Source organism: Triticum dicoccoides, chromosome 2B (assembly GCF_002162155.2).
Source record: "Triticum dicoccoides isolate Atlit2015 ecotype Zavitan chromosome 2B, WEW_v2.0, whole genome shotgun sequence".
Taxonomy (NCBI): domain Eukaryota; kingdom Viridiplantae; phylum Streptophyta; class Magnoliopsida; order Poales; family Poaceae; genus Triticum; species Triticum dicoccoides.
In genome coordinates, this window is record NC_041383.1 from 43535862 (window position 1) to 43558890 (window position 23029).

At 44.1% G+C, this 23029-nt stretch overlaps 1 protein-coding gene across 1 annotated transcript; it reads right to left on the bottom strand.

Moving 5' to 3' along the window:
- Positions 1–11249: 11249 nt before the first annotated feature.
- LOC119367040 (probable cystathionine gamma-synthase 2) lies at positions 11250–13066 on the bottom strand. The gene is made up of 5 exons (XM_037632672.1): positions 12422–13066; positions 12124–12327; positions 11905–11991; positions 11484–11806; positions 11250–11373 (listed from the first exon to the last, which is right to left on the bottom strand). The coding sequence occupies exons 1-5, from the start codon at positions 13064–13066 to the stop codon at positions 11250–11252; spliced, it is 1383 nt and encodes a 460-aa protein (XP_037488569.1).
- Positions 13067–23029: the final 9963 nt, after the last annotated feature.

Here is a 23029-nt window from a genome sequence, read left to right on the forward strand (position 1 = left end):
GCTAAACAAGCTTAGTTGTTCAAATAATCATCTGATATTATTAAAACAGAGTTGTTTAATTGGTCAGCTAAATGTTCCTAAATTAGTTTCGAAAATGCATGTTCGCCGCTCGGGTGTGTATCTCTACAGGGTTCCCACGGTGGGCCGGCCCACCCTGGGATTTTGGGTCGTCCTAGGCCCTGATTCCCCTCTGTTCTGCTGCGCGCTTCCGATCTCTACTCGCCCCAAGCCGCCTGCCTCGTCGGCGACTTGCCATCCCCGGACGGCATGACTCTAGGAGGAGACGCCGGACTAACAGGAGGCCAGGAGCCGCTCGTCCAACAGCGTCATCGCTGCCCGAGCGCGCCGCCATGCCTACCTTCCCAGTCCGTTCAGGGCTCAGGCGTGTAGCACCCACCAAGCCAACCCGATTTATCTTGAGATACGTCCTCAACACTCAGCAGCCACTCCTCATCACCCATTTTCTAATTGATTCATTACTCATTAGGCAGGACTATCATTAGGGTTTGTTGTGTGCTCAATGCTACCTACACTTAATGGTTCAGATGTATTTCGGTAATCTTTAGTATCTCTAAAGTTCACAGGGTTTTCAAAATTCCGGCCCTCGGAACAGACACTAGTCATTTTGGATTGTTGGTCGTAGTGACATTGACCCAGATTACTACTGCAAGCCAGGTTTGTTAACAATTTTACTTGTCTTTCTTAGTCATTCGATATAATATCCAATTATTCACGTCGATTAGTTGCAAACAATAAGTGCTAGACAAACTTCTTCATTCAGATTTTGGACGATCTCTTACTGCAGTTACAATTCTACATACTTGTCCTAGTAAGCTCACAAGGAAATGATTGATTCACTACATCTATGCTTGCCTTGTCATATTTGTTGTCAATATTATTTTAGGGTGGACCACCCTGTTTCTAAATATTGGAACCGTAGACATGAGTGAATAGTATTTCTCTATGTGATCTCTTCGATCATGTGTGGGCAACGAAAACTGCATTGTATAGAAATAAAGTGTCATTTCCAACTTTTACATAGGTTTCGATCTTTTACATGGAATACAATCTGCCTACTTGCTTTGTGTCGCACTACCAACACTCCACCCTCGAAGCTAAACATTATGCCACTCATAATTGCTTAGTTTATTTGTTCAAATACGAATTTCATATGATTCTAATGTTCCTACTTCAGTTTTGAAATGTGTGCCTGCCTGTTATAGAGACATAAGGGGTTTGTATTTCTGTGTGTGGTCTCGTCAGCACGATTGGGGAGGTGAACTTTGCATATGCATGGGTTTATAGGGAGACACTCTCCAGGTTGAATCCGCAATGCATTCCATAGATAATCTGACTACTTTTTATGTTTTCATGAATCTCAGATTCGGAACAACATCATAATGATTATGAGCTTCCACGCATGAAAAGAATAAAGCAGAACAATGCCATGGCTGTCAAAGTTGGCATTAAGGGACTAAAATCAAGTATGGATGCAATGTAATGCAAACGCTCTCCACCTACAGATTCATGCTCAGAATATGATCCTAACAGTGATTCTGAGCTAGAGGGAGACCTAAGTCAATGTAGCTCCCTAGTGGAGGAGTCAGAGGAAGATGCCCTATCTTATTCACCCATCAAGGTACTTGCTCTAACTTTGCAAGGTTACATTGCTCGCACATATCTTGCAACTGATGCTTTGCATTGCTTCTACTTTGTTGAACTGCCATTAGCTTAGTTTACACATCGTGTATGTGACACATACGCGCTGCCTATCCATTTTCAGTACATATTCCATCTGTCATCATACCATATTTATCCATTCAAATGTTGTTCTTGTGTATCAGACGTTCAGAAGGAAGAGGGCGATTGCTGATCGTGGAGGAGCACAAGCAAAGTATTTGGAAAAGGTAGTGGCATCTGATAAATCAAATAGCCCATTAGGTGTAGTTGCAATATCACCTGACCCACAAAACACCCCACCTCTAGCAGACTCTAGCCCTACTACACTGGTCATTTCTGATGCCCCAATTCAGCAGACCCCAACCACAGCAAACAGTATGATTATGCCAGTTGACATAGCACCAGCTGTACGACGCAAAACCCCCATTCCAACAAAGAGTACACCAAATCCAGTTGCCAAATCCCTTTTCAAACCGGAGAGATCCCCAATTGCAGCAAATAGGACCCCTGTTCCATTTCTTCCCAGTTTAGAAGACGAAGCTTATGTTGTTGTCAGGAACTTTGTGCGCATCTTTCCTTCATGGAAAGATTATACCGCAGACACAGAACAATTTCCAGTCTTCCTACGCAACTTACGCGTAAGTAATGTACTAATGTTATTCATGGTCATTACTGCATATGTTTCTGCTAACAGAAGACACAAGATTTCATTCTTTTAAATAGGCGAGGAGCAAACTGGATTGTGATGATGAGCAAGGGTTGGTTGTGCTTTTCAAGCACTCGTTGATGAAGTATCGTTCCTACCTGAGGCAAGCGCACTTCGATGGCAAGCCTCTGAACGAAATTTCTGTAAAGTCTCTGGTGCTACATTTATTCGAGGTGACTGGAATAATCTTGTTACACATTGGTCTCGGCTACAGCGTAAGGTACTGTCTATGATATCACATCACAATTTGAACTACATTTCTGCATTTGTCTTAATGTCTCACTTGTACGAAAACTGTTAGCAGAAGAACATTCGTTCTCAAGGGACCATAGAATCTCGTAACTACAGTGCACACTGCATTGCTCTTGTGAGTACCTCTTGCACTGTATTACCATACTTACTTTCATAGCTGTTTGATTATGTAGCATCACTGCACATGTTAGCCTCGTAATCGTCCATTTGGTGGACATTATAAGATCCATATGGACTCTTACATAAATTTAGAATCAACCCAATGCTTTTGAAGAGGTTTAGCTCTGCAGTCCTCTTGTAATTAAGGACTGAACGTGGTCTATCACTGTACTTACATTAACAGCTACTCCCTCCGTCCCATAGTATAAGAACGTTTTGTATAGTACACCAGTGTTCAAAACACTCTTGTACTATGGGAAGAGGGATTGGTTCATTTTGTAGCATTCTTCATCTTATCTCCCTCGCCCACCATTTACTAAAAAAGATCAGATCTATATTTAATTTTACCAACAAGTAGAATACACAGACAATGCCAGTGCAGAAGTGTAGCCCATTGCTCTTGTTAGTACATTTTGTCCTGTAACGCTTGTACTTCCAGGGATTTCTAGTTGATTATGTAGCATCAATCTGCATCTTATCTTCATTATCCTCTATCCCTTCTAGTATTATCATATCTATAATTACTCTCTACAAAATGTAGAGTACAGGCAATGCTTATGAAGAAGATTCTGTGCTGAAATTCTTGAGTTATCCTTCCCTTGACATGGAGAAGGACATTATAAAGCCGGTGTTAGCTGTTAATGTAAGTTAGTCCTTCTAAAGCCTTTATCCTCAACTGCTGTTTAATTTGCTCATACTATCTATCGTTTACTGCTGTTTAGTTTGCTGTTTCTACCAAAATGCATGTTCGCAAGAACCGTAAGTTCTAAGTTTTACTTGTAAAACCAAATTCCTTATTCATACCATGCACATTACTTAATACTCCCTATACGTATGCTTGTTTTTGTGGATCTATAATCCAGTGTGTGGTGAAGCAGCCCACGTTTGCACCTTGTCATCTCCTGTTTTATATTACTAATGTGGCTGATGATATGAACAACATGCCATGCACATTATCCAAAATAGATACAATGATTTTCTTTGCCCTTCATCTATGCTTGTTATGTTGACATGGTAATCCAGTAGTGTGGTGAAGCTCCCCGCATTATGAACAATGCCAAATTATGCTATTGATATTTTGAACTTACTCTTTATTTTCTAATTTGAAATTGGATAGAATTGACAGCACAGTTATCATCTTTGTTTATACACGTGCAAAACCTGTCATCTCTATGCTTTGTTTCAGGGTGATATGCCTGATGGCATGCACAAGTCTGCTGAAGGCTATGAGACAAAACCCAACATATATTGCTGCAAAGAAAGCAAAACATCTTGAAGATAGCGAGACAACCCCAAAGTCTTGTCTTGATGCAATGTTCAAGTTACTTGAGACTAACAGTCAGACAAGCTCACAAAATTCATTGTCTAAATCAGTTCGACTTCTTCAGTCCGAAGTTCTAGCAGAAAGGCATTCTGCAACTCAACTTCGACTTGAAGTCCTATCTCTAAGAAAGATTGCAGAGAACACCAATGAGAACCTCATCGCTAAACGGCTACACCTGGAAGCTATGACCGACATGCTAGGCCGGTCTCACAGCCTTGCTCAGCAGTTCCCCCGCAAGGCTAACCTTTCTTGAACTGTCTTGGAAGTGGTCTCGGTTCAGTATTTTTTTGTTACGCTGCAATGGTGCCCAGTTTTTGTAATCTGCTTCTTCGTTGTGGTTTATGATCACTGGTGGCGAACTTTGATGCCCAGTGGATGTAATATACCTTAAATCCTCTATTGTATAGTGTAGGTTTATTCTTAGTTACTATGCCGTAATTTATTTATTGTATAGAGTAGGTTTGTTCTTAATTCCTACTAGTTCTGAAAAAAAAATCAGATGTAGTCGACTGGGCCGAAACATTCGACTCTAACGGGCCAGGTTTTTAGCGGGCTACAATTAGGCCGGCCTGCGTCTTTCTTGAGCCCGAATGATTGGGGCCTTCACACATTGCGACAGGCCCAAACTTACATCGGCCTATATTTTAGTTGGGCCTTTTGTCGACCCAGCGCTTAGTTTGGCCCAGGTAGCGTTGGGCCATTAATAGGCTGAATATTGTACTGGCCTGTTACGGCCGAGATGAAACCACGGGCCTTTAGCAGACCAAAATGCATGTTGGCCCTCAATTTTCACTAGTCGTCGACGGGCCTTCAGCAGGACGAAATGTAGTTTGGGACTTTTTGGGCCCAGTTAGCTAACGGGTCGTTACCAGGCCGAAACATATCTCGGGTCTTAGTTGGCCCACTGATATCATGGGCCTTTAAGAGGCCGAAAGCTTAGTACAGGCATCAACGGGCCGAATTACGCGACATGCCTTTAACAGGCCCAGAGTCACGTTAGGATTAACTGTTGCCACCTTTAGCACGGGCCGTTAGTGGGCCCGGTGTCCCATCGGACCATATATGGCCCATGGGCAGCACAAGCCATTCCCAGGCCAAAAGTCACACCGGGCTGAAATGGGCCCATGTCTACATTAGGCCTCTAACAGGCCGAAAGTCACTGGGCTGTAGTTGGGCCCAAATATTCGGCAAACAATTAATGGGCCAGATCTAGCTTCGGGACACAAATGGGCCCAAATATTGGGCGAACAATTAACGGGCCAGATCTGGCTTCAGGCCGTAAATGGGCCCAAATATTAGGCGAAAAATTAACGGACCAGATCTGGCTTCGGGCCATAAATGGGCCTCTATTAAGCAGGCCGTTATTGGGCTGGCCCACTAGTACCTGATTAAGTACTACGGTCCTTTGATTGGGCCGGCCTTTTTAACCTATATGGGCCTCTGTTGGGCCGAGCCACGTGTTGACGTATCATAGGCATGTCCCCTCCAGTGGACGGGTGACATCTGGCCCACTGACGAGCTGACAGGTGTTCCCTTCGGCCAATCAGAATTTTACACGTGGAAATTTCCCATTGGTCAGGGCTGTTAACGGGTTATCGGATCCAAAATCCGGCCCGATAGCTTAACGGCGTTCCGTTACGGTGGATGCCACGTGTCGGTCACCCTTGACGAAAGCACTTCTGTGACGCGCAATTTATCGTCATGGAAGTGGACACTTCCGTGATGATAATTTTGGTAATGTCATGGAACACTTCTATGACAGCACAGGTATGACTATCTTGATTCTGTCATAAAATCGTCATGGATGTACATGCATGACAGAAAACGCGACCTACTGTGACAAACACGTATCATCACAGAAGTGTATTTTTTTGTAGTGTATGGAGGAAAAAGAGAGGAAGAACAAGAAGGAGAACACCAAGAACTCCAAGATCTAGATCCAAGGGGTTCCCCTCACATAGAGGAGAAAACGATTGGTGGAAACATGGATCTAGATCTCCTCTCTCTTTTCGCCAAAACTAGCAAGAATCCATGGAGGGATTGAGAGATAGCAAGCTCCAAGAGGTCAACCATGGTGGGGGAAAAAGCTTGCAAGAGGATTAAGGTTGAAGGTCGAAGAAGGGGGTATAAATACCCCCAAGGAAAATGTGGCTATTGCACACAGCCACTAACCTGGGCACCCGGACAAAAGGGTACCTGGACACCCAACAGAGAAAAACGACATACAACCCCGGGCACCCGGACATACAAGTAAAGCAACAGGGCAAGGGGACCGGACACCCGGGGTAGGCCGAGAGGGGCTGCTGGGATGGGCCAGGCACCTGGGGGCCCCAAACCTCGTGCATTTGCACCAGGCGGGGAGGGACGAGGAGGTGGTGGGGAGGGGTCGGGCACCCGGGGCCCAAACCCCGGGCACCCGCACCGGACAGAGAAAGTGGAGAGGAGGTGAGGGAGCGGCCCGGATGACCCCGAGCACCCGGGGGTACGAGACCCCGGGCACCCAGACCCACTAGAGAGGTGTCTAAGGAGGGGCTCGGGTGACCCTGGGCACCCGGACCCACTAGAGAGGTGTCTAAGGAGGGGCTCGGGTGACCCCGGGCACCCGGGGGTCAAGGACCCCGGACACCCGCAGTAGGTAGAGAGAGTGGGACCGGTAAAATTGAAATGGTCACAACTTTTGCAAACGAACTCCGAATTTGATGGAACCAAGTTCGTTGGAATGCTAAAGACAAGGTCTAACACAATCTAGATATAAATATCAATAAATAGCAATTGAGAAAATACCCAAAATAAAATGGTGAGAACCCTTTCTCAAATAATAACGGTAAAAACTCCAACACCGAAACGCAAAAGAAGATGCATAGGAAATCGGTTTTCGATTTACTAGAGCTTGTCATGAAGGTAACCACAAGATCTAAAACCTCACAAATAGAAAATCCTAACAAGAATCAAGAAATATGATGCCAAGGATGCAAAGATTGAGCTCTCTTCGAATGATACGAATAAGCTACTCACTCGTGAGCCCTCTTGATAGTACATCTATCGATCCTATAATCCGGTCTCCCAAATAACACCATTTGGCCGGTAAAACAGAAAACATATCAAAGGACAAACCTTTGCGTTGAGCATACTCCATTTGAGCTAGATGATGAAGATCTTGACCTCCTCAACTTGTACCACCTTTCTTGATTGCGTTAGCTTGATGAAGACTAGTAGATTGCTCCCCCATACTCCACTATGCGTGAGCCACTCCATGGCACATCTTCACAAGTCCATTGTCACCACAATGGACGGCCAGCATCAAGGACGTGATCTTTTCATGATGCTCCACTAGATCTTACACACCGCAATCTTGATGATGATCACCATTTGATGTCATCCTCTCCATGGGTTGTATGATACCTTCCTCTTGACGCAAGCCCATGGAAACATACCTAACCCCACATAGAACTCTCACGTACACCATGGGTTAGTTCACAAAGCGTAATGGGCAATGCTTATCATACCATGGGATCACTTGATCCCTCTTGGTACATCTTGCACGCTTTGTGAGTTGATCAACTTGATTCACTCTTTGTACATAGTCTTGATCAACCTTGAATCTTTCCAACTCTCTTCATTTGGTTGATGTCTTGAAGGTAAACATGAATTATCACACAATCTTCTTCTTCAAAACATGCTTGCAATAATCTCAACACTCACATGACCAATCTTTGGATAATTCCTTAATAGCACCTTGATCAATTTATAAAATCCTTGAAACCAACACATGGACTTCAAGAAATACCTATGGACAAATCCCTCAAATATAACTCAATGCAACCATTAGTCCATATAGAATGTCATCAATTACCAAAACCACACATGGGGGCACCACATGTCCTTTCAGATGATAAATGTGAAAGCAGCTAGTGAAATCACAAAGTTTGAATATGATTTGAGCTATAGTACATGTGTACGTTGTCATTGTATACACTTGGTTTGAGTCACTGGGCCTTAATTTTCTCCGGACCATCAATCTCACGCGTTTGATGATAGTGGTACCTTATTCACCTATTGTCTTGTTATTCTGGTCTGGGTTTGGAATATCCTCTGCCATGGAGCTGCGAGAAAAGGTCCATAGTTTCCTATAACTTGGTAAGCAAAATAAAAAATTGATAATAGGAATAGATGGCATCAAATATTAACACAATCCAATGAACTACCTAGTATGGTATACCTACTAATGCGTACAATACAAAGACAGGTGCATCACATGAAAAATGTCAAAGCAGGTAGCAAACTCTCAAAATTTGAATATCATTTGAGCTACGGTCCATGTGTACATTTTCATTGTACACACTAGGCTGTAGTTATTAGATCTGTGAGGGCCACCCAATAATTCTTACTAACCAACTATTGTATTACCCATTTGGATTATTTTACCTACAGTTGATGTCTTTTATGCATGTTGACACTTTTTGGTACAAGGAATGTAAACACCTAGCCGCCGCCGGCCAGAACAATTGGTCGCTGCATAGTCAAAGTGAACCGTGAACAAGTTTAGCAAATTGAGAATATTAGTTTTGTGCAGTCCATACACGTTAACTAATTTAATTAATAACACGTTCTTTGATAGGGTCCAAGAATCACCCATCAAACTCGGTAACACGCCAGAAACAAGCATGTATGCACATGCATGAACCTGAGGCTTAACCACCCCAAGGTGGAGTCATGCCGCATGCTTTAAAAAGTTCTTTCCAAAAGTTTGTGCAGTCGGATTTACCGATTCAACATCTCAAGATGGAAATAGTGTTCAAACATGGATTATGCATTGTATACCAGAACAATATGACCGATGTCTGCTACTTGGTCAATCGAGTTGCTTTTCCGTTAGAATTTAATTAGCTTGTTCATCTCGTCTTGTTGTGTGTGTAACCGTGTCTGAAATTATAGACAATTAACATGCATACACCAATGCACGTCTAGACGTTAAGAGCTAAGCCTAGATTGCATAGGTAACAATTATAGTGACCCAAGGGCGGTTCTGGGCGCGTGCCCATACATAGGCGGTGATTGGGAAGGTGTACAGGATGGGGTGTCTTCTTCATCTCCTGGCATAGTGGCTTCACCTGTGGGGGTGGCCTCTAAATGGGCTTTGCAACAGGCTCATTTTGGCTACTTTGACAGCAACAGTGGCTCAGTGGCAGACCAGATTATCCCCAAAAATGCTGCTTTCAAAGTGCCCAGATCCAGACTGCTTACATATGACAACCCTTCCACACTCACAAGTCTCATTCACGTCGGTCTGGAGTTTAACTTGGAACCACTTCCTCCACATGTCAAAGTGAAGCTCGACGTTGAGGAAGCATTCACAGAGATTAATAAAGCACGCGATGTGCAAGCTAGAGTCGGGAGTGAGGTGGTGCATTTGCAGGCATTAAAATTGGAGAATACCATAGTAAAAGAGATGGATTGGGTAACTAAGACCGCAGAGGAAGAAAGGGATGAAGCTAACCCATTTGTAATCCTACGACTTGGGCATGTTCTCCGCGAAGACGCAACTGTCCGCCATCTTGATCACCAATGAATAGGTAATTGCGACCGTAGGTTGCAAGAGGCAGCCGATGTTAACAAGATGCAACAACATAGTGCCAGTGATGGTGCATGGCATCTATTAGCCCTTGGTCAATAAGTACACCTTCTCCTTGGCCTTGGCAGTTGTGGTGCTTTTCCCATGCCGGCGATCTTGTCGTCCCTCATCGGATGCTTGGACTTGGGAGCCATGGAGCAGCGGTGCAACAGAGCATGGAGTAGCTGCGCGAGGAAGAAGAAGAGGAAAATGGGCTGGCACATAAAGGCTTTCCTTCGTTAATCCCCTCTTTGTAAGTGAATGGACGGAGGAACGGCGGCAGCAAAGCCCCTCCACGTGGTAGGAAATCCCTTCACATCCCCATTAATACCTCTTAAAGTGCATGAGGATCTAGGGGTTGTCGTTAATTCTCGAGGAGATCAAGGCACACACCGCCGTGAGATGGGATGTGGCCTAGGTGGGGCCTCCACACGTCATTTTGAGCGGTTGTGAGGCTGTGCACATGGGCCGGATTGTCTGGGTGAAGAGACCAGCCAATCTGATTGAGAGCAAATCGGGTCCAACAATTTAACTAGTATTACACGAGAATACGTTGATTGGAAGTTAGTTGTGCCTAAATATCAATGTGCATGTGAGCTATCTTCACGAAAAGTCAAGACTGGAGTGGTTCATCCAAATTCGGGAGCAGTCCGGCTATAGGAGATCGACGACGTACTGTTAATGGAGCTTCGAAGAACCAATTTTAACCTTGTCAAGCGAGAAGGTAGTGTTTTATATCAGTGCCGATCAGGAGTTTGCCAAGCTTGAAGACTGGTCCAGGGGCTACTTATGGTGTTATAGCCTAGTGGTACCTCACCTTATAATTTCCGGTCCAAGTAGGTTAGTCTGAGGCCTCCTAGATCAATTTTCACCCCAGGCCATCATGCCGGTCCAAGGGCCCTGTAGAAGGAACTCTCTGAAGGCCTTATTATCCAAGACAAGGAAGCCAGAGCGATGCAAGACTCCCCTCCATAGATGTAGCCGGCTAGGTCATGTAACCCTATGGTCCACAGTATCTTATACATAAGCCAGGGCAGAGCTAATCAATAGACACAATTACAATCTCTCAATTCAACAACAACAATCACAATATACATGAGCATGAGTACGTTTTTCCTCGCAAGGAGGGCCCGAACCTATATAAACATGTCTCATGTTTCTCCTCCGATCTATTGACCATGCCGGGATACCCTACCGAGTGATCTACCCTAATCAGCGTTGACACTATGGGAAACAATGTTTTTTTACCCGTATAAAAGTGATTGACATGGCTGTAATAGTGAAACAGAAAGTAAAGTTTTGTATATTTGAACTTCTTTCAATTACATATGGCCCGAAGCACATATTTCTTATCATCAAATTTGATGTTCTTCCTTCAAGAAATAAAAGAACACACTTTAATTACCTTTGCTTAGGATTTCAGCACAATTTGACTACCTGCCATATGCACAAAAAGGGTTTCTACATAGCTAGCTTGTCAAAATTGTTACACTATTAATTAGAGATCAAGAATAATCCTAAATCTTCTCCAGGGCTTGGAGAATATCATCCTTGAGATCCTCAAACTTCTCAATCCCGAAGCTAAACCTCACCAAGTTGTCCTTGATCCCATTCTTGGCCTTCTCCTCATCACTCTTCCCCCTGATAAATACACAATCCATGCAATATAAGTCAAAATGTCGACCATAAATATATATAGTGTGAATCATCCTCTAAGATGCAAACGAGAGGAACCCTAGAGCGCCACGTACCAGAAGGACATGACTGCCGGCTGCTGCACGAGGCTCTCACACCCGCCAAGTGAGGTTGCGATGAGGGGTATCTCCAATGCGTCGATGAACCTCATGACGCCATGCAGGTCTGATGCCACCTCAAAGCTGATGACGCCACCGCAACCGGTCATCTGGCTCTTGGCGATGTGGTGCCATGGGCTGTTGATGAGTCCAGGGTAGTACACCCGCTCAATCTTGGGATGGTTCTCGAGCAAGCGCGCCATGCGCAATGTAGTGTGGTTTTGTGTTTCCACGCGAAGTGCCATCGTCTTGAGGCCGCGTATGATCATGTAGGCTGCGTCCTGCAGTAATTCAGTTCCAATGCAAGTGGTAAGCTTTCTAGTTTCTTGAATAAGAATGGGTGTTAACATATGTACTACAGTTAATATATACTACATACCGGACTAATGGCGCAGCCGAGGTCGTGATGCCACACACGTATCCTAGAGATGAGCGCATCCGAGCCGCTGATGCATCCTGCAATGACCTGAAATGGTATAACATGATGAGAAGTCTTAAACTATATAGACACCACTAGTGATCATGGAAGTAAATGAGCAAAATGGCAGTGTAATTGTACGATCTACGAAAATACATGTGATCTAGGGTAGCTACTCACGTCGTGATGGCCGGCGATGTACTTTGTGGCAGAATGCACGACGATATCGGCCCCGACGGTGAGTGGCTTCTGATTGATGGGCGAGGCGAGGGTGCTATCGATGCACACCAGAGCCCCTTTGCAGTGACACAGCTCCGCGGCGAGCTTAATGTCGATGCACTTGAGATGGGGGTTCGTCGGACAGTCAGTGTAGAAGAGTGTCACCTGCATCATAGCCAAGCATCCCAAGAGTCAGAAAAAATCGACATACATGCATATGGATCCCTTGATTATATATGTGTTATGGAAATTAACTTACGTCGCCCTCGTCAAGAACGGCCTTGAGTGTCTCCATGTCATTCAGCTCGACGAATGTCACCTTGATGCCCATCTTGGAGAGCTTGTCACGGATGAAGGCGCGCGCCTCGCTGTAGCACTCGGTCGTGGTCACCACGTGGCCGGCGCCGGGTGGCACGAGCGCGAGCAGCGTGGCGACGATGGCGTTCATGCCCGAGGACGTGACAAGCGTCGACTCGGCCCTCTCCAGCGCGCTGATCTTGTCCTCCAGGACCTTCACAGTGGGGTTACCGTAGCGGCCGTACTCAAAGCTGTGGCGCCGGCCTTCCTTGAACGCGATGAGGTCGTGCGAGCTCTTGAACCAGTGCGTCGTGCCGCTCACGATAGGTGTCGCGATCGAGTCTGTGTCCATGGCGCCGTTCTTCCCCATCTTCTCCCCGGCGTGAACCGCTAGGGTCTCGTCTGAGAGAGTAGCATCTTGCTTCAGAGCCGTGGCGGCAGCAATGACACCGGCGTCATCCTGCTGCTCGGTGGTAGGGAGGGTGGCATCAAGGACCGCCTCCGGGCTCAAAGCGGTGACGCGCTTTGAAGAACGGCGAGCGCGGAGCAGGCGGCGCTGCTCGGTGGGCGAACCCTTGTTGACGAGAGGAGACGACGACCGCGCCATTAATTTCTAGTTGGATCGACGGAGAGTAGTGAAAACAGGTGGAATTAACGAAGAGCTCAGATAGGATCAATGAACAAGTTAGGCAGAGCTAACTGCTCGTTTGTGTTCTTGCTATGTGTATATGTTGGTGGTAATATATACCGGCGATCCATCAGTCTGGCTCTGTGAGCGTCGATTCATATCTACGTGTCAGCCTCCATATGGTATCATCCATTACCACATGCCACATGTGTCATCCATGCTCAGTCTCGGAAGCGTGTAATTAAGCCGTGTGGTAATTAAGATGTACTAGTGGATCCATGATTAATCTACTACATAAGGCATGTGATTAGTGAGCTGCAACGTGCCAGTGGGATTAAGAAATACTGACCTGGGCCACGACGAATCTAAGGGAAGTCTTAGGTCAAATCTGCGTGTTTACATCTACAACGCCGTACTGTGATCGATGCTGCGCTGGACAGGACCTCATCATTAATCAAAGCTGGGTCTGGTAGATTTGAGGGAACAAACGAAACCAGTCCGGTAGGATCTACAAGGAAGAAACAGCGGCGCATCAAATGGAAACCTAGGTATGAAACCACCGGTATAGAAAACGGTTTTGGAGGTGGTTTCTGGATACACCCCCCTAGGCATTTCTAACTGATCCTCTAAAAATAGCGGAGTACTCGGTGGAGCAAACCTGTAGTGGAGTATTTTTACCGGTTTGTCTAGGGCACATCTATTTATTACACATCTAAATGACTCAATCAAACTAGAAAGAAAAAGACCAAAGGCAAAAAATGCCTGCACGAATCTCTGTGTAAAATTAATGACATAGGACTTAGATGTGCAATACTTAGGGCACATCTAGATGTGCTTTAGCAAAACTCTATTTTTACTTCACTAAGTTTTCACTGGACCTAACCGATACCATATATATAACAGAGTAATTTTTTTCATTTGGATTTCACTTTCGGCCACCGAAACACATTTCTTTGGTTCTTTATTTCATTCGATGACATTTTGATATATTGGAGTGCATAATTTACCAATTTTTCGCTACGAGAACAAGACAAAAAAAACAAGAACCACAATTTGATAATTTAAAAGATATCCAACTTCCATAACTGCTCCCACTAGTTGGATTAATATCTTCTCTATGTCTTCATTGTTGATTCTCTCTATTGACTTCTCGAGCTTGTACAGTTCTTTCTTCTTTGATTCTGAAGAATTTGACTTTGCTTCGCATCTAGTCTCATCTCTAGCCTCTATTCTCGCAACGAGTGCATGATCATCTATCAGATTCTGTACCATCAATTGACCGCTGTAATTTTCTTCCCAATACGAAAACCTGCGTCCATCCTACACACAAGTTTAAGTAAACAATGAGCTATCGAAATTGCGCCGGCTACCGGTGAACAAGCGAATCAAAAGAAGCACATACCCCATCTTTTTTGCACTTGAACAACACCAATCTGGGATATTCCGGCATGGTAGAAAATCGGAGTAATAACTAACTACCTACATGCACATGATAATCCCTACATGCAGGCATGCAGCTCACGTGCTGCCGCACGACCCGGCTGCAAGACGCAGCACCGACTGTGCGCCTGCTGAGTCCACGATCCGCACCGGACGGACATGCCCAACTAACTGCATGCATTGAAATCTCTAAAAAGACTTATATTTAAAAATGAAGAGTGTTGATCAAGATTATGGCTAACAAAATAAACACGTGGCTGGTCACTTGTTGCACGTCTAACTATTTAATCTGGACCCTTGTACTTCGGGTCTAGTGCTACTTGTGAAGAAGGCCTCGATTTCGATATCTTGTGAAGGTGTGGCATACATGGAAAAATGAAGAAGGTGACCAATATATAGCTAGCTCGATGGTAAAAGAAGGCAAGACCCCATTGGTGATGCAACTTTGCCCAGAAAGAAAAGTTTCCATCACACACACACACACACACACACACATCTTCTCCATTGCCATTGACCCGTCCAGCACACATAATCACCTTCCGATCGCCATAACTGTTACCTGCGCAACATACACTTAGCTTAACGTGTGGATGCGCCTTAACGCATGCATACACCTGTCAATCATTTGAAAAAAAAATCACCATACTAATTAAATTCTATTGTATAAGCAACTTGATTTATTCAAAAGCAGACATCAACCGGATTGCCCTAGTAGGCATAAATCTGCATCAGGCATGTTTGCATGCTATTTCCGACTAAAGAAATTGAATTGGTAAATCCGTCTACACAAAATTTGAAAATGACTTTAAAGTGGCATGACCACTCCACCTTACGGTGGTTAAGCCTCCAGGTTCATGCATGCACCATATATACTCCCTCCATTCCTAAATATTTGTCTTTCTAGAGATTTTAACAAGTGACTACATACGAGACAAAATGAGTGAATCTACACTCTAAAATAAGTCTACATACATCCGTATGTTGTGCCCATTTGAAATGCCTAGAAAGACAAATATTTTGGAACGGAGGGAGTATATGCGTGTTTCCGGCTGTCACCTGGTGTTACAAGTTTGATGGATGGCTCCTGGACCCTATTGAAGAACGTCTTAGCGATTAAATTAGGTAGTGCGTAGCATTGCATAATTGAATATTGCCAATTTGCTACACTTGTTTCATTTGACTATGTAGCAGCCAATTCTTACAGCCCGGCGGTTAACCCCGGTGGTTACATTCCCTGCACCCCAAGGTGTCAACTAGCGTAAAAGACATCAAGTGTAAGTAAAATAATCTGAATGGGTAATACTATACTTGCTTAGCACAAATTATTAGATGTCCCCGATAGATATGATCACTAATTATAGGCCTAGAGATTCAATACAAGTGTGTATAGATGAAGACGTATACACAAACCATAGCTACAAAGTTAAGAAAATGATATTCAAAGTTTGGGAGTTCTTGAGCTCGTTTTGACATTTCCCATATGATGCAATGCACCTCTCTTGCCTCGTACGCATTAGCAGGTAGGAGTACTACCGTACAAGACTATTAGGTAGTTCATTGGATTGGGTTAATATTTGATTTGCTGTCGCATCCTACGATTAATATTGTATCTTCGCAAACATCTTATAGGTAAGGATAGAACCTTCCTCGCAACTCCAAGGTAGAACATTTCAACCTGGGGAAAAGGTACCTATTTTCACGTGTTTTGAGAATTTTCCCATGCCGGCTGCGGCGTTTGAGAATTTGCCCTGGGCCATCAATTTCACGTGTTCCATGATAGTAACGCGGACCACACCACAACCAGACATAGAGGATAACCATCTGTAACAAAATACAAATCCGTACATGACATCAGAGGAATACACAAGCATGTGGTAAGACAGCCAAGCCGCTAGCGTGACTCACATAGACCCATGTGAAATTGTGTGTGTGAACCGTGACGGCTGTCTATCCATACAACTGGGATATCTGAACAACAGAGCACACAGTTACCATAGCTATGGATTTGAAGAACTCACAGCAACAGGGAAGCCAACCACTCACGTCCACCAATACCCAACCACAGGCACTAAAACCACACATCAGATGGACCACTCTAACTTTCTTGTACTAACGGATTTACTTGCCACTAACAAACAAATTCGTCAAGGGTAATTTCGTCCTAACTTGTCTATATCATGTGCCTTGGTCACCATGCCGAAAATAATACACCTTACTTAAAGGAACGAAGGGAGTACTACTGACCCCCACGATCATCAAGAAGAGGAGAAAATTTGCAATGTGACAATGGTAAAGTAGATGAAACTTTGTGCCGCATTGCAACAGGTGTTGGTCACAATATATTCCCATGATATTTGGTTGCATGGAATGGGAATATTTAGAAACTAATGGGAATATATTCTGGCACCCTTTTCCAATTGTTTGAGAAATAGATTAATGTGGACCACCTATTTAGTTATAAAATATTTACTAATTATAAATAGCATAATAAAACAGAAACAGGTATGCCTTTTTCCAAGCTTGATTACATACTGCAGTGGCATGTTTGTATGTTGAAAGAAATAGATTAATGAGATCAACTATTTAGTTATATAGGACATCTTCCGTTACCCATGGCTCATGTGGACATATACTATTTGGTGAAGTCTTCTAGTGAAACTAATGCACCCCAAAATCATGCATGATGGCTGCTAATCATCAGGCATTCATACTTTGAGATTTTTCTCCTTTGACATTTCGCAGATGTGATGCACTTCTCTTGCATCATATGCATTTCATCTCCCAAAAGCGTCATAGCTGCTTATATAGGGCATCCCCTGGAGTAGTTGGTCGTACTGGGACGACATGTAGATTAAGTTAGACATGCTTGTCTTACCATCCAACCTGACTCAAAAATTGGATGTACTTAAGCATGTACAAAGAGAATGTAACAGATGAGGACCAAACCGTTGGACTAGCACGAGACCATGTACCATGATCCATCCATCCTGATCGAGGATGTCGCCGAGGGTCACCATTGTTCGGTGAACCACCGGCAATGGCCCGTTCCATGGCCCGCTTCTCACCACTGGCCATCCATGCGCCACCCATAGGAATAGGTTCTCGACACCACTCTTGAAAAGCATGTAAAACCAGTCTTACCTGTCCCCTACAAACTTGGTCCGACGAGGGGATCACCCGCTTCGCCATCATCGCGACATCACTCGGTGGGTGTGAGAGCCTCGTGCAGCAGCGTGCAGTCATGTCCTTCTGGTATGTCTTCGGATTTCTCTTGTTGCAACGCACAATATGCAACAGTAATATTTTCCGGAGAATTGGACTTCCAATTGCATGGTTTTCTATTTACATTAGGGGGAAGAGTGGTGAGGAGAAGGCCAATAATGGGATTAAGGACAACTTGGTGAGATTTAGCTTTGGGATTGAGAAGTTTGAGGATCTCAAGGATTAAATTTCTAGCACGTGAGCCTAGAACTAGAAAGTGAGGATGGAGCACCACTAACAGATCAGGAAATTACCATTGTATATGCAAACCTGTAGATGAAGTTGAGGCAATGCAGCACCACTATAAGAAAAAACAACCTTCCATGATGGATCAGTAGTGGCCCATCTGTAGACCCATTAGTGGTGAATCATTACCACTCGTAGACCGATGCCACAAACCGGCCCAATTTAGGGCTTGTCAATGAAGACAAAACCACCCTTTTTTAACATCCCATAGGTAGTCAATTTGTGGTGAACTTCAAAGCAGTGGTTATTAGAAGGACCTCCTATTTGTTTAATGCAGAAGCTCAAATTTTCTGATAGACATAAATGTATGCCACGAGAACATTTGTAATTGAAATATACAAGATATGTTACACCCTGATTCACAAGCATACTAGTTATGGCCATCAATTATCGACGGGTCAACAAAGAATTTTAAAGACCGCACTCCTTGCAGTGTACATCACAACTTACAGACCTAATGTAGGATAAGGGAATGGTTTAGAGAGTACCGATACTCGCCTCCCAAGACCGCACGCCATGGTCCTCAATGTCGACTGCAAGGTCATTGACGATCAGATATTGTCCTAGTGTCAACCACAAACGATGCCGACCAGGGATCGAAGGATGTTGCTTATAGGACTTCACCGACACCTTATGAGAAATCAAAGTCTTCGGGATGGGGGGGGGGTATGGTCGCAAGGCTGAAGCTTAAAGGATTTGACGGAACGACAGACCTGGAGCCTGTGGCTTAATTTGACTAAACACGGGGAAACTTGCTAGGTCCAGACATAGCAAGGATTAACAGATTGAGAACTCTTTCTTGCTTAGGGTTTAGGGTTTAGGGTTAAGGAGTCTAAGCCCATCACGTGTGAAGCCATGCTTGCATTCACACTGTAATTCTAAATAATGTTATTTGAATAGGTTTCAAAAAGATGAAATGCTTTTCATAGTATAAATCAAGACAATTAAAATAGTTCAAAAAACATGTTAAAATATTTTCAAAAATCAAAAACTTCAAAACAAACAATTCCAGACATATTTTCATCAATTGAAATAATATTGGCCTCCCATGCTGGTAAGACACTCGGAAGGTGAAGGAGTAAGCAGTTGCTAAGTTCGGCCAAAAAGAATCATCTGATTATTCTTTCTGAAGAGCTAGACCTGGTTTTCATTTTCGTTGGAACTTGAACGTGGATGTGTTTTTTTTTATTCAATGGTTGGACGTGGGGCAGATAACTTTTTTCGGTACGTGATTGATTTCATTTTTTGGCCACAAATTGGACGTGGTATGGAGGACTCATTTTTGTACATCTACGTGGTGTCTTGTCTTCTTCAATGGTTGGACGTGGATGCTAAGGACTTTTTTTATGTCATGTATTTCATTTTTTTCCTTGGAACGTGGAGCGTGGGTGTGGGGGACTCCTTCTCTTACGTGATGGATTTGTTTTTCTTTTTGCTGAAACTTTTTTTTAACATCAGTACAGACACAAACGCTCATATACACGCGCACACACTCATCCCTATGAACGCACACACGCACACCCTACCCCTATGAGCACCTCCGAAAGACTGAGCTGGCATATCATCTTGAAATTTACGAAGTGACCGTAGGCACCTCGTTGTCGACGGAAACGTCTCCTCCCACTGAATGCCAAGGTCCTTTTGTTGTGCGAGTAGGTCTATTTCCTTTTAATGTATATAAATGTGTTTACGTGGTTTTTTTTACAAATAAATACGCTAATTGATCGTAACCATTAAATTTAAAATCTAATGGCTAAACTAATCATGCTGATGTCGATTAACGTGGAAGCTCGTATGGTGCCTTCAATTAGTAAATACTCCCTACGTTCCCGAATATTTTTTTTTAGAGAATCCAACAAGTGACTACATATGGAGCAAAGTGGGTGAATCTACACTTTAAAATAAGTCTACATACATCCGTATATTGTAATCCATTTGACATGTGAAAAAGACATATATTTAGGAACGAAGGAGTATATAAGATATAAGATGAAAAAATTTCACCTCAAAATGCGTCTTGGAAGCTAGCCTCCCAGTGCGCGGCCGACACCGTTAGTTCTTTAAAGGAACGTTTCCATTCAAATCCGACACCGTTAATATAGATCAACACACTAGGAACTCTGCTCGACATGACTTTCAAATTGCTTCTTCCCCTTGCACGGGGTAAGAGCTCATTGCAGTATCAATCGGCCGGCCAATTATCTTGTCCGTGACAACCGTGCCAATGCATGCCCCAGTTCCAGCCACATATCTCCAAACAGCCAACCTTAGCTAGGAATCTATCCGCCTTTAGGAGTGAGGAAAGAGGTGAACCTATTGTGGATGGATAGATGTGATTCTGCCCCCCTTGAACATCCTGAAAAGAGTGTGTTTCCCTTGCGTTGAGAATTTCCCATGCCGCCTTGAGAAGTTTCCCCGGACCATCAATTTCACGTGTTTGATGACAGTGGTCCCTTATTCAATTTCACCTATTGTCTCGCTATGCTGGTATGGGTTTGGAATTATCTGGAGGAAAGGTCTATCGTTTCCCAGAACTTGGTATGGAAAATAAAATATTGATAGGAGGATTAGACAGCAAATCATATATTATTAATCCTATCCAATGAACTACCTAGTACAGTACGGTGGTACCTACTAATGCATACGACACAAGAGAGGTGCTTCACATGAGAAATGTCAGTAACGAACTCTCATAGTTTGAATTTGTCACGTATGGTCCATCTGTACGTTTTCATTGTAACATTTGGTTTGAGTCACTAGGCTTTAATTAGTGATTATGTCTGTGAGGTCCACCCAATAATCTGTACTAACCAACTATAGTAGTATTACCCATTTGGACTATTATACTTGCACTTGGTGTCTTTTACGATCATTGACACTTTGAGGTGCAGGTGCAGGGAAGGTAACCACCCAGGTTAGCCACCCGGCCAGAACTTGCTGCAGTCCGTACACGTTACATAATTTAATCACAGACACGTTCTTGGATAGGGCCAAAGAGAGGCACCTATCAAACTCGGTGACACGCCAGAAACAAGCATGTATGTGCATGCATGAACCTTGAGGTTTAGCCGTCCTAAGGTGGAGTCAGGCCGCACGCTTTAAAAAGTTCTTTCCAAAAATGTGTGCAGTCAGATTTACGGATTCAACATCTCAAGATGGAAATAGTTTTTGAAAAGATATGTGGCTGGAACTGGGGCATGCATTGGCACGGTGGTCACGGATTTAGGGATGTGTGCACTCAGATTTACGGATTCCACATTCACAAGTATCGTTCACATTGGTTTGGAGTTTAACTTGGAACTACTTCATTTATTAAAGTGAGGCTCGATGTTTAGGAAGCACTGACAACGAGTAATAAAGCACACGATGTGCAAGATAGAGGTAGGAGTGAGGTGGTGCATTTGCAGGCAATAAAAGTGAAGAAGACCAGCGAAAAATGGATGAATTGAATAACTAAAACCGCGGAGGAAGAAAGAGATGAAGCTAACCTGTTCGTAAGCCTTCGACTTGGGCCGCGAATACGCGGTTGCTTTCTTGATCAGTAGTGAATAGGGAATAGCAACGGTAGGTTGCGGCAGGCAGCCGACGTCGACAAGATGCTGCAACATAGTACTGGAGATGGTGGATGGCATCCATTTGCCCTTGGGGGTAGTCTTGCAGTCCCACCTCATATGTGTGGATTTGGGAGCCATGGAGCAGCGGTGCGGCAGAGTAATGTAACAATAGCAGTTATGGGGAAGGGGTGCGAGAAAGAAGAAGAGGCAGAAAGGGTAGCGCGTAAAGGCTTCCCCTCTATTCATCCTCTCTTAATAGGCGCGACTGGAAGGAGGAATGGCGGCAACATATCTCCTCCACATGGCATGCAATCCCTTCGCCTCTTAATGCATGCGGGGATCGAGGGGTTGTTGTTAATGCTCACGAAGATCGAGGCGCACTCCGTTGTGACATCGGGCATGGCCTAGGTGGGGCCTGCACCCACTTCCACGCGTTATTTTGAACGGTTGTTAGGCTGGTCACATGGACGGCTTGACTAGTTGAAGAGGCTGTCCCGGTCTTACTAAGACCAAACTGGGTCCACGAATTTCACCTATATAACGTGGGAATGTGTCCTGCGGGAACCATCTACGCGGCAAGATCTGTTGTGTACGTCGGCTATCTTCACCGAAAGTTCAAGATCGGAGTGGTTTATCCGACTTTGCGAGCAGTCTGGCTATAGGAGGTCAACGATGAACAGTTGTTGTAAAGGGAGCTTTGAAGAACGAGTTTCAATCTTGGCAAGTGAGAAGACAATTTGTAGATCGGTGCTGATCAAGCGGCTGCCAAGCTTGAAGACTAATTAAGGGGCTACTAATGGTGTTTCAGCCTAGGGGTGCCTCAAATTATTATTTGCCTGTTGAAGTAGGTGGGTCTGAGGCCTCCTAAGTCAGTTTTTGCCATTGGCCGTCATGCCGGTCCATGGGCCCTATAAAAGGAATATTCTAGAGGCCTTGTTGTCCCATAAAAGGAAGAGGAGCGGTGGAGGACTCCCCTCAACCTACATAGCCGACTAGGTTGTGTAACCCTAGGTTCCTCCTCATCTTATGTAAGCCGGGGCGATAGACGCAATTACAATCTCTCAATTATACCCACAATTTGTGCACCCAAGTAACAATATACACGAGCGGGATTAAAATTTTACCTCGTAACGCGGGCCTGAACTTGGCGAACTCTATCTCCACTTTCCCCTCCAACTCAATCACCATTCTAGAATATCCTACCAAAGGATCTGCAAGAATCAACTCCAACCCTATGGGAAACAAGGTATTTTTACCCGCCTAAAAGTGATGGCCATGGCTGTTCTTGAGAAAAAGAATGTAATGTGTGTTGTATATTTGAATTCCTTACAATTACATATGGCCCCAAAGCACATATTGCTGTCTATCATCAAATTCGATGTTCTTCCTTCAAGAAAATAAAAGAATACACAATAATTACCTTCCCTTAGGATTTCAGCAA

Excerpts from the sequence above, each read along its gene's own strand:
- LOC119367040 (XM_037632672.1), bottom strand. The coding sequence starts at position 13,066 with ATGGCGCGGTCGTCGTCTCCTCTCGTCAACAAGGGTTCGCCCACCGAG. Across the intron at positions 11,807-11,904 it reads TCGGCTGCGCCATTAGTCCG|GACGCAGCCTACATGATCAT; the intron begins GTATGTAGTATA and ends GAATTACTGCAG. Across the intron at positions 11,374-11,483 it reads CCGGCAGTCATGTCCTTCTG|GGGGAAGAGTGATGAGGAGA; the intron begins GTACGTGGCGCT and ends TGTATTTATCAG.